General features: G+C 44.5%; 1 protein-coding gene across 1 annotated transcript; it reads left to right on the top strand.

Annotated features, from left to right (window-relative positions):
• The first annotated feature begins 9822 nt into the window (after positions 1 to 9822).
• On the top strand, positions 9823 to 10783 carry LOC100464033 (olfactory receptor 10H1). The gene is given in 2 exon segments (XM_002930605.4): positions 9823 to 10560; positions 10562 to 10783. Coding segments are annotated over 2 exon segments (960 nt in total).
• The last annotated feature ends 1529 nt before the right edge of the window (positions 10784 to 12312 follow it).

Raw genomic sequence — 12312 nt, 5'->3', positions numbered from 1 at the left:
ATTGACAGACCACTGGCAAGACTTATCCAAAAGAAAAGAGAAAGGACCGAAATTAATAAAATTATGAAAGACTGCTGTTTCTAAACAATATAAACACATTCAAAATCGCTCTGTTAAATCAGAGGAGGACCATCAGGACTTTCTTCTTTTCCCTCATGTACATCGCAAAAATGAAAGCCTTCAATACTGAAAAAAAAGAGTATCCAATGGAAAAAAGACAGTCTCTCCAACAAATGGTGTTGGTAAAATTGGACAGCCACATGCAGAAGAATGAAACTGGACCATTTTCTTACACCATACACAGAAATAGACTCCAACTGGATGAAAGACCTAATAGGAGACAGGAATCCATCAAAATCCTGTGGAGAAAACAGGCAGCAATGTCTGTGACCTGGGTCACAGCAACTTCTTGCTAGACACATCTCCAAAGACAAGGGAAACAAAAGTAAAAATGAACTAGTGGGACTACATCAAATACTAATGATGTACTGTATGATGACTAACGTAACATAATTTTTTTAAAAAGTCAAAAAGCTTTTGCTCAGCAATGGAAACAGCCAACAGAACCAAAGACAAAGAACAGAATGGGAGAAGATATTTGCAAAAGTCTTATCAGTTAAAGAGCTAGTATCCAAATACATAAAGAACTTACCAAACTCAACACCCAAAGGAAAAATAATCCAACCAAGAAACGGGCAGAAGACATTATAGACATTTCTCCAAAGAAGACACCTAAATGGCCAAGAGACATATGAAAAAAAGCTTACCATCACTCAGCATCCCGGGAAATACAAATCAAAACCAAAATGATATAGAATGTGACACTGATCAGAGAGGCTAAAATTAACTAATCAGGAAAAGACAGATGTGGGAGAGGATGTGGAGAAAGGGGACCCCTCTTACACTGTTGGTGGGAATGCAAAATGGTGCAGCCCCTCAGGAAAACCACAATGATACAGACGTAGTGAAGGGAAGGGCCATATGCACCCCAATGTTCATAGCAGCATTGTCCACAATAGCTTAATTGTGGAAGGAGCCGAGATGCCCTTCAACAGATGACTGGATGAAGAAGATGTGGTCCACTCTGAAGTGTTTTAATCAGGAAAGACATCACATTGCCAGATTTCAAGCTATACTACAAAGCTGTGATCACAAAGACAGCATGGCACTGGCACAAAAACAGACACATAGACCAATGGAACAGAATAGAGAACCCAGAAATGGACTCTCGCCTCTTTGGGCAACTAATCTTTGACAAAGCAGGAAAAAACATCCAGTGGAAAAAAGACAGTCTCTTCAATACATGGTGCTGGGGAAATTGGACAGCTACATGCAAAAGAATGAAACTTGACCACTCTCTCACACCATACACAAAGATAAACTCCAAATGGAGGAAAGATCTCGATGTGAGACAGGAATCCATCAAAATCCTAGAGAAGACCATATGCTGCAACCTCTATGACTTTGGCCGCAGCCACTTTTTCATGACACATCTCCAAAGGCAAGAGAAACAAAAGATAAAATGAACTTGTGGGACTTCATCAAGATAAAAAGCTTCTGCACAGCCAAGGAAACAGTCATCAAAACAAAGAGGCAGCCCACGGAATGGGAGAAAATATTTGCAAATGACACTACAGATAAAAGACTGGTATCCAAGATCTACAAAGAACTTCTCAAACTCAACACACGAGAAACAAATAAACAAATCATAAAATGGGTGGATGATATGAACAGACACTTTTCTAATGAAGACATACAAATGGCTGACAGACACATGAAAAAATGTTCAAAATCATTAGCCATCAGATAAATTCAAATCAAAACCACAGAAATACCACCTTACGCCAGTTAGAATGGCAAAAATTGACAAGGCAGGAAACAACAAATGTTGGAGAGGATGTGGAGAAAGGAGATCCCTTTTACACTGTTGGTGGGGATCCAAGTTGGTATGGCCACTCTGGAAAACAGTGTGGAGGTCCCTTAAAAAGTTAAAAATTGAGCTTCCCTATGACCCAGCAATTGCACTACTGGATATTTACCCCAAAGATACAGATGTAGTGAAGAGAAGGGCCTTATGCACCCCAATGTTCATAGCAGCATTGTCCACAATAGCTAAATCGTGGAAGGAGCCGAGATGCCCTTCAACAGACGAATGGATAAAGAGGATGTGGTCCATATATACAATGGAATATTACTCAGCCATCAAAAGGAATGATTTCTCAACATTAGCTGCAATATGGCTGGGACTGGAGGAGATAATGCTAAGCGAAATAAGTTAAGCAGAGAAAGACAATTATCATATGGTTTCACTCATTTATGGAACACAAGAAGTAGGGACATCGATAGGAGAAGGAAGGGAAGAAGAAAGGGGGGAAAACAGAAGGGGGAATGAACCACAGGAGACTATGGACTCTGGGAAACAAATTGAGGGCCTCGGGCAGGGGGGAATGGGATAGGCTGGTGATAGGTATTAAGGAGGGCACGTGTTGCATGGTGCACTGGGTGTTATACGCAAGTAATGAATCATGAAACTTTACATCAAAAACTAGGGATGTACTGTATGGTGACTAACATAATTTAATAAAAAATACTATTATTTAAAAAAAGAGAAGATGTGGTCCACATATACAATGGAATATTACTCAGCCATCAGAAAGAACAATTACTCAATATTTGCAGCAACATGACGGGACTGGAGGAGATTATGCTAGTGAAATAAGTCAAGCAGAGAAAGACAATTATCATATGGTTTCACTCATTTATGGAACAGAAGAAATAGCAGGAAGGGAAGAATGAGGCGGGGAGTAAACAGAAGGGGGAATGAACCACGAGAGCCTATGGACTCTGGAAAACAAACTGAGGGCGTCAGAGTGGAGGGGGTGGGGGATTGGGATAGGCCGGTGATGGGTATTAAGGAGGGCACATATTGCATGGAACACTGGGTGTTATACGCAAACAATGAATCATGGAACACTACATCAAAAACTAAGGATGTACTGTATGGTGACTAACATAACATAATAAAAAATTATTATTAAAAAAAAGAAGTAATAAACACCTTTCAGGGAAGTGAACAGGTGCAGCTCCAGGCACACATTTCCCTTTCACACATCCAGAGAGAAACACTGACTCCAGAGCAGCTACTGAGACACTTTGTCACATCAACACTGACAATGAGACCTTGTGTTTCCATTTCATTGTTTTATAATTATTGATGTTAATGACTAATGCCACCTAAGATGTCTTTATCCAGAGCCTGTGACTATGTTTCCTTACCCAGTGCAAATGAGATTCAGTTAAGGATCTGAGACAGAGGGATTGCCCTAGGTCATCCAGATGGGCTTGCTATAATTGCAAGTGTCCTTCTAAATGGGAAGGAGGGATCAGACATACGGAGAAGTAGGGGATATGACACTGGAACGAGGGACTGGAGTAACTGGGGAGGGAACCTTGAGCCAAGGAATGCCTGCTGCCTGTGGAAGCTGGGAAAGAAGGAGACAGATTCTCCCCTGGATCCCCCAAAGGACGCAGCCCTGTTCACACCTTGACTCACACCTGGTGACCCTGATTTCGGCTTCTGGCCTCCAGCATAGAGGAGGATAGACGTGTATGGTTTTAAATCACCAGGGTTATGTGCTTGTTACAGCAGTCCTAGAAAACTGACTCGTGAAAAGGCATCCTATCATTCTATGTGATTTGGCTTCATGACAAAATGAGTTTCAAGCCAGATCCTTGGGCCATAGAGAAGAATTAGGGCATTCATGTCACTCATGAGAAAGGCTGAGTATCCTAAGAAGTCCATCAGCAAAGGTGAAGGAGTCCTGATAGCCTGGCTGCGGGATTTGCTCATTGGCAGCAAGGCCCTTGGGGTGTGTTATGAGGACACATGTGACCATGTAGCTACGGGGTATCCAACCCAGGGCCTCTGGTCTACACCCAACGAACTCAACAGAGTAGGAACTGGAGGACACCAGGAAATTTCTCCCTGCTCAGTGTGGACTGTGTGAGCTCAGAAGAGATGCTAAAACTCCTGTGTGTTGAGGCCTCTGCCTTACAATAAGGATACACAAGCATGCACATCAGCAGAGAGGACATTGAGTTGCAGGGGCTAACCTGGTGGAAATACTTACACAAAGGAAAGACCACCAGGGATCTGGAGATCTGGACTGATCTCTTTAGATGGAAAGGTGACATTTTTCCAAGGCTTCTTTTTCTTTTGAGTGTTTTGTATTCGAGTTCCCCAGAGAAAGAGAACTATCAGGATAAATGTGTATACATATCTCTGTGTTATATATGTATTAGTATAAATCATATAACATATGTAATAATGTTACAGTATGTTTTGAATTCACCTTTTTACTGCTTGTTTCTATTTTTTTTTAAGTGCACAATCTCATCACACATATAACCTTTTTCCTTGCTACTATAATAGTACTCTCATAGCTAAAGACTAAGTAACACCAACTACTAAGCCAATGAGATACAAGATGTGTAATTTCGTTTACAAATTGAAATGACTTTCCCTTTTGGCACTGGTTTTAAAAACAAAGAAAAGGTTTGAAATAGTATCAAAAAGGAAAATCATGCTTGGCACTTAGTAGGAGTTTATTAAATATTTGTTAATTGAGTAAAAATCTCAATGTAGTGAACAAATAATGTTCCTGTGCAATTACAATATACTATAGATTATAATGCATTATGTTATACTGTTGCATTTTACATAATGTAATACGTCTGCATCCAGCTCTGCCTCTCCCTAGACTGAGGGCTCTTTTAGTCTTACAGCAGTGTTCTTTTTAGGTTCCGAGATTCACACCAAGTTCCTTAGCTAGGGCTCAGTGAAGATGTGATGGATGGAGGAAAGAGGGAGAGAGCATGAGAGACAAGAAGGGAGAGATGACTAGAAGGAAAGAGGGGAGGGAAGACCTGGGCAAGAGAGAGAGGAAGGAAAGAGAGAGAAAGATCCAGAGAGGAAAAGGGCATTCCCAGGGCCCTGGTCACCCTCTTTGGGCTTGGAGAAGCTGGCATCCTGTATCCCAGACTCTGGGGAGAGACCTCTGGGAATCTGCCACAGTGGAAGGCACCAGGGAGATAAAGCTCCCGCCTGGCTTACCACTGACCCCGCACGCTGCAGGAGGCACAGCTGCAGTCCCAGCTGCAAACAGGGCATCCCAGGCTGACAGTCTACAAGCAAGGCAAGAGGAGCTCTCTTTCCAGCAATGTTTTCCAGGAACAGGTGGCAAGAGCCAGGGTAGCGGAAGGGAGAAAGCATGCGAACTGTGGAAAGCCAAAGCAAAGGGAGGTTGTGGCTGGAGGAAGGGGGCTGGGACGGCGATGGGGTGGAGGTGGGGTTACAGTCCCAGCAACCTGGTCCCACACTGAGTCCATCCACTGTCCACACTGCCTCCTTCCCTCAAAGCCTGGACCCACAGCAGTCAGGGATGCCAGGATCCATTCCCAGGCAGGAAGTGTTCTCTGTCCCAGGTGCGGGGAGAGTGGTGTTGAGCCAGAGGGTGACACTGGGTTTGTCACCATGTACATGTGTTTGTTCATTTATGCAGTGCTGTATGTGCACTTGTGTTTGTCCATATTCATTTCCTGAAGCTGCTGGGACAAATTCCCACAACCAGATGGCTTTAAACAACAGAAATTTATTCTCTCACAGTTCTGGAGGCTAGAGTCTAAAATTAAGGTATTGGCAGGGTCATGCTCCTTTCAAAGGCCCTAGGGGAGAACCTTTCCTGGCGTCTTCCAGCTTCTGGTGGCCTTAGGCATTCCTTGGCGTCTGCCTCTATCTTCACATAGCCTGCTTCCCTCTGTGTGTCCCCTCCTATTCTTGTGAGGACACAAGTCATTGCATTTAGATCCACTTTTATCCAGGATGATTGCACCTTGATCCTTACCTTAATTACATCTGCAAAGACCCTATTTTCAAATAAGGTCACGTTCTGACATTCCAGTGGACGTGAATTGGAGGGGTTGCTATTCAACCCACCATGGTACACTTGTTTGTGTGTCTCTGGCTTATCTCAATCCCACACAAGCCCCAGGCACCTGGTTCATGCTCAGTAGAGGGGTACAGAATGAGCAACAGTGTCTCTGTTCCTGGCCGAATGTCTCCTGGGTTTCACTGCCAGTGTGTATTTCAGAACCCGTGTACCTGCGTGTTGGTGCTCAGTTCTGTCTGCTTATCCTCCTGGGAGCCTGGCTTGAGTCTCGGACACAGGTGCATAAGCAGAGAGAGCTGAGTGGGTTGAATAGTGTCCCCTTGGGGAGGAAGGACGGGCATAGGGGCAGGATGTGGGAGGCAGCCGGAGCGTGCCCTGGCTTGGGGTTCTGGCTGAGAGCCCACAGATAGGATGAGGGCCTGACCTTTCTCCTCCCTTACATCACACCTGTACAGGTCACTTGGAGACCCCCACCCCATGGAGAGTATTGCACAGGGCCTGTTCTGGGAAGGGTGACACAGAACAAGTATCAGACAGAGACAAGGAGCCAAGAGAGACCCCATTTTTTGGTACCGTTTATACATTTTGAAGCACATTCCCTGGCCTGTTTGTAGCCAGGAAAGAGGAAGAGGTGGACTGCCCATGGGAGTGGGAGTATGTGCTGGGGTAGGGGACATTCACAGTGTAGACAAAGGGTACCCTAGAACAGGGATTGGCACCAATACGCATCACCTGGAAGAGAAGGGTGAGTGGCAACGAGCCCAATAACAACAATAAAAAGTGAGCACAATGCCAGCTAACATTCCTTGAGAACTTTCTCTGTGCTAATCACTTGGCATCAAATTGCCGGGCTTCAGAGGGGAGGGGATGGGGGAATGGGATAAGCTGGTGATGGGTAGTAAGGAGGGCACATGTTGTAATGAGCACTGGATGTTATATGCAAGTAATGAATCATGGAACTTTACATCAAAAACTAGGGATGTACTGTATGGTGACTAACATAATATAATAAAAATATTATTATTTAAAAAAATCGCCACAGGGAACCTATGAGGGCAGTTCTCTGGTTATCCCAACACGTGATGAGGACCCAGCATTTGAACCATGGGTTGGCATAACTTCACAAGGGGCATGTGTCTCAGAAGATGGACTCTGGCAGCCAGCAGAGAGGTGGAGTCGAAAGGGGAGGTAGGCAGGCACAGTTCACCAGGACACGGGGAATGAGACCAGACCCAGGGCTAGCCATGGCACAGAGAGGCCAGGAGTAGGGGCCAGAGATGGTGGCAGAGGCATGAGGTAGAGGACGGAGTTGAGACAGTACCCCTGGAACTGCTGGGCTGCCCCGGGCCGTGTAACCCACAAATGCTGCTTTCCTGTATGAGGGACCCCATTCTGACACTGAGCCCAGTAGTCCATTTATTTAAGGTTTGTACTTTTTTTTTTCCTGTTTAAGGAGCTCCTTTCCTGCTCTTAGAGCACAAAGATCCTATTACACTTACTCTCATTAACTATGGTTTTATCTGTCACAATTATGTTATTAACCTAACTTGATTCTCTTTGCGTTGGGATATGGAGAGTCTAGTTTTGGTTTTGTTTGTACAGAGAGATACTTTCCTCAACAGCATCCCCTAAACAACTCATCTCTTTCCCAAAGAGCTGTGGTGTGACCGTTACCTTATACAAATGGCCGGCTCTGTTTTGGAGGTCTGCATTTGGAACGACTGGTCATCTGTCTGTCCTTGCACAATCCTACACTGCTTTGTTTCCCAGACTCTGTAGAATGTCTCCATATCTCAGAAGGCAATTCCCACCCCCCACCTTCTTTCATGCTCCATTTCAAGACTGCCTCAGTGATTCATGGGTCATTATTTTTTCATAAACATTTTGGAATAAGTCCACCATCTTTCTCAAGCAATCCAACTGGATATTTCTGAGAAGATTACATTGCATATATAGATTAAATTTGGGGGAGAATGAACATCTTTCTGATATTGTCTTTTCTTTTCATCCATTTATTTATATGACCTGTCATGTTTTCTATCTAGTAGAGGTCTAATTGTTCTCCATGAAGCTCTTGTGTGTTCTTGTTTAAAGTAATCCCTAGATTGTTGGCAGGTTTTGTGCAACTTTGAGTGATATTTTATTTTGTAATATTTTATTAATTAATTTCAAACTTATGAAAAAGTTGCAAAAATAATACAGAAAATTCTTATCCTCCCATTGCCACCCCCCTCTAACAGAAGGATCTTACAGAAGCCCAGGACAATGATCAGACCCAGGAAATGATCATGAGTATATAACACTATATAGCAAGCAACAGATCTTACTAGAATTTTTCTGGCTCTCCACTAATGTCCTTTTTCTATCCCAAGACACAATCCATTTCATTTAGTTATTTCAACTTTTCAATATCATGCACTTCTTAGTATTTCTTAATTTTCCTTTTAGCCTGAAGATTAATGAGTAATAAATAGGTAACTGTGTCGGTGTCAAATGGTTCAACCTAATATTTACATTCTAAGCATTTGGGAATTTTGAGGTATCCTCTTCTTATTAAGTTCTAGGTTCGTTGCCAAATGGTCAGATGCTTCGGTCTTTGTAATAGTGGTACTTGGGAATGTACCCGCACTTCCTTTATGACCTCACACAGGGTCCTTTTTGGAGAAAATTACATTCTCTTAGTGTTTGGGGGTTTTTTTTCTTTTTTTTTTTGTTTGGTTGTTTGGTTGATTTTGGTGTAGCGAATAGGAATATACATGTGTCTGTGTGTATTTGTACGGATTAAATATACATATATAAGTATACATATATATTAGGTATGTACATTAATATATATATGTAACATCTCAAGTATTAAATAAGGTGACAGAATTAAGTCCTAAAACATCAGTAACTACAAAAGAGGTAAATGTATTAAATACTCAATTAAAAGAGAGATACAACCATAGGTTGCTACATTTTAAAACAATCTGATTCTGGTCATTCATGCCTGTCCTCACTCTTAACTTGTCCAGTGTTTGTCATCTATTCCATGCCCCCACAGAAAGTACATTACATGTATAATCTTATTTAATCCTCGTAACAACCTTGTCAGCTAGATATTATTATGATCAACTTCCTTTTAGGGACGAGGAAACTAAGGCTCAAAAAGATTAAGGAACCAACCCAATGTTGTTGCTGTTGGTGTAGATGTTGGAAGCACTGTTTTAAAACAACTTCTCAAATTTATTTAATTCATGTGGATAACATGGTAGAGTTTTGTCATAAAAGAACAAAAGCCACCACGTAATACCTGCTAAGCCTTGCAAACAACTCGGAGTTGATGCAGCAAACTGGAGATAGTGATGCCAAGATCTGCATTGACATTTCAAAGATGGAATTCCAACCAGCACCAGATTGTCCCAATTTGAAAATTTTTATTGCAGACCCTTGCATAATAATTTTTTTAAAAAAAGAAGACTGAATTGTTGCTTTTTTTTTTTATTTTCCATTCCTACTTAGAAACATGGCTGGAGGCACTGACAAGATCTGAAGAGGAACTCAACCCAGGTGTGGCTGAATAGAGACCCTGAACTCCTTCCACTGAGATTTTAAAATAGTAGCTATTATTATTATTACTATTACCATCATTTCCTGAGTTCTTACTATGTGCCAGGCTCTGCACTATGCACTTGAAGCATACGATCTTTGTGAACCCCAAGCAGCTCTGAGGAGCACTGACAGTCATCATGAGCAGCGGGTGGCAGAGGGACTGGCCATGGCCTGCAGGGGGAGGGTCCCCTCTCCCCCTGGGAAGTCCTCCCAGGCCCGTGGGTTCAGCGCAGACCTGGAGCAACTGCCCACCAGGCCACCTTCACTCTCTCCCAACCCAGGGATGGCCGCCACTCTGGGTCTAAACCACAGCTCCGTGTCTGAATTCATCCTCGTGGGCTTCTCCACCTTCCCTCCACATCTCCTGCCTGTCTTCTTCCTGCTGTTCCTGCTCATGTACCTGTTTACGCTGCTGGGGAACCTGCTCATCATGGCCACTGTCTGGAGTGAGCGCAGCCTGCACACGCCCATGTACCTCTTCCTGTGCGCCCTGTCCATCTCCGAGATCCTCTACACCTTGGCCATCACCCCCCGCTTGCTGGCCGACCTGCTCTCCACCCTTCACACCATCCCCTTTGCAGCCTGTGCCAGCCAGATGTTCTTCTCCTTCACATTTGGCTTCACCCACTCCTTCCTGCTCACGGTCATGGGCTATGACCGCTATGTGGCCATCTGCCACCCCTTGCACTACAACGTGCTCATGAGCCCCCATGGCTGCACCTGCCTGGTGGCCTGGTCCTGGGTTGGTGGCTCGGTCATGGGGCTGGTGGTGACCATGGCCATTTTCCATCTCACCTTCTGTGGACCCAATGAGGTCCACCATTTCTTCTGCCATGTGCCGCCTCTGGTGAAGCTGGCCTGTGGAACTAATGTACCAATAGTGGCCCTGGGTGTGGGCCTGGTGTGTATCACCGCCCTGCTGGGCTGCTTTCTCCTCATCCTCCTCTCTTATGCCTTCATCGTGGCCGCCATCTTGAAGATCCCCTCTGCTGAGGGCCGGCACAAAGCCTTCTCCACCTGTGGCATCCCACCTCACTGTGGTGGTTGTGCACTATGGCTTTGCTTCTGTCATCTATCTCAAGCCCAAGGCTCCCCAGTCTCTGGAAGGAGACACCCTGATGGGCATCACCTATACAATCCTCACGCCCTTCCTCAGCCCCATCATCTTCAGTCTCAGGAACAAGGAGCTGCAGACCGCCATGAAAAAGACCTTCCTCAGCAAACTCTATCCCCAGAGCCCCTGAAGTGGCTTCTTTTGTGGCAGAGGATGTGTTGGGTATAGTCACCTCAGGCTTCCATCTATAAAATGGGAATGATTCTGCTTCAGTGGTGATGATCTTTTTTTAAGATCTTATTTATTTGAGAGAAAGAATGCATGAGCAGGGGAAGGGGCAGAGGCAAAGGGAGAAGCAGATTTCCCTCTGAGCAGGTAGCCCGATGCAGGGCTGGATCCCAGGACCCTGAGATCATGATCCGAGCCAAAGACAGACGCTTAACTGACTGAGCCACCCAGGCGCCCCTGGTGATGATTATTGGTTGTGAATTCCCCCACCTGCCTTCTTGGCAAGTACTCTAAATTCTAAGTACTTGTTTGTTTTCTCTCCTTTCCCCCAGTCTCAGTGACCTCATTCCTCCTGGATTCACTGGGGTCACAGCCTCCCCAATGTATGTCAACTTCCTCTTGGTTCCTGTGCCCGAGGGTGGCAGGGGGTGGGGGGCCATGCCCACATCAATGTGTTGGGAAACCTATGTACATGGTTTATTACAAATGTGTGAATGAAAGATGCTTGCTCTGCCCAAATACTTATACTGTGATTGGGCACCTGCTGTGTACCCAGTATTGTGTCCTCTTCTTCAGACACAACGTTGCTCTCATTCTGAATACCATGTTGAGGAAAAGAAAGCATTTTTGATGAAGAAAATGATTGTTCATTTTTAGTTCTTTACATTTTTGATGGAAAGTTGTCTCCTCCTTTGTGTCGCCTTTGTTGGCTGAGGTGAATAACGGTCTGAAGATTCAAATTACAGAAAGAAAAAGAGGTGATTTGAATTTCTCCTTGGGAGAAAAGAGATGTGTGGACAGATGGGGCAAAGATGTGGGAGAGGACTAAGGAAGTGGGGACTGGGCTGAGGGAAAGGACTGGGACAGGAGAAAAAACCAGTTGCTGGTAGTTGACTAGGACATAAAGGAAGTGATGGGCCCAGTGACTGGCGAAGAAGTTTGAGGAAAGAACAGGCACATAAATGGACATTTTATAAGGTTTATGAAGTTGCCATCAAATGCCTGATGTAAATTCCCCTTCCCTCACTCCCTTGAAATCCTCAATAAATATCCATTTCTCTTTCATGTGTTGTGGAGTCAGATATATTGGGGGGAAGCATCCACAGGCTGGGTCCTGCTTAGGGAGGTGCTCAGGCAGAGTCAGACAGCCCCTTGGGATTACTCAGCCATCAGAAAGAACGATTACCCAACATTTGCAGCAACACTGATGGGACTGGAGGAGATTATGCTAAGTGAAATAAGTCAAGCAGAGAAAGACATTTATCATATGGTTTCACTCATTTATGCACTTTGTTTTTAAATGACGAAATGAGGGGGGCGCCTAGGTGGCTCAGTCGTTAAGTGTCTGCCTTTGGCTCAGGTCATGATCCCAGGGTCCTGGGATTGAGCCCCACATGGGGCTCTCTGCTTAGTGGGAAGCCTGCTTCTCCCTTTCCCACTCCCCCTGCTTGTGTTCCCTCTCTCACTGTGTCTCTGTCAAATAAATAAAAT

This window comes from Ailuropoda melanoleuca, chromosome 4 (genome assembly GCF_002007445.2).
Source record: "Ailuropoda melanoleuca isolate Jingjing chromosome 4, ASM200744v2, whole genome shotgun sequence".
Classification (NCBI taxonomy): domain Eukaryota; kingdom Metazoa; phylum Chordata; class Mammalia; order Carnivora; family Ursidae; genus Ailuropoda; species Ailuropoda melanoleuca.
The sequence above is the reverse complement of the archived record's forward strand: the minus strand, read 5'-3'. Positions and strand labels throughout refer to the sequence as shown.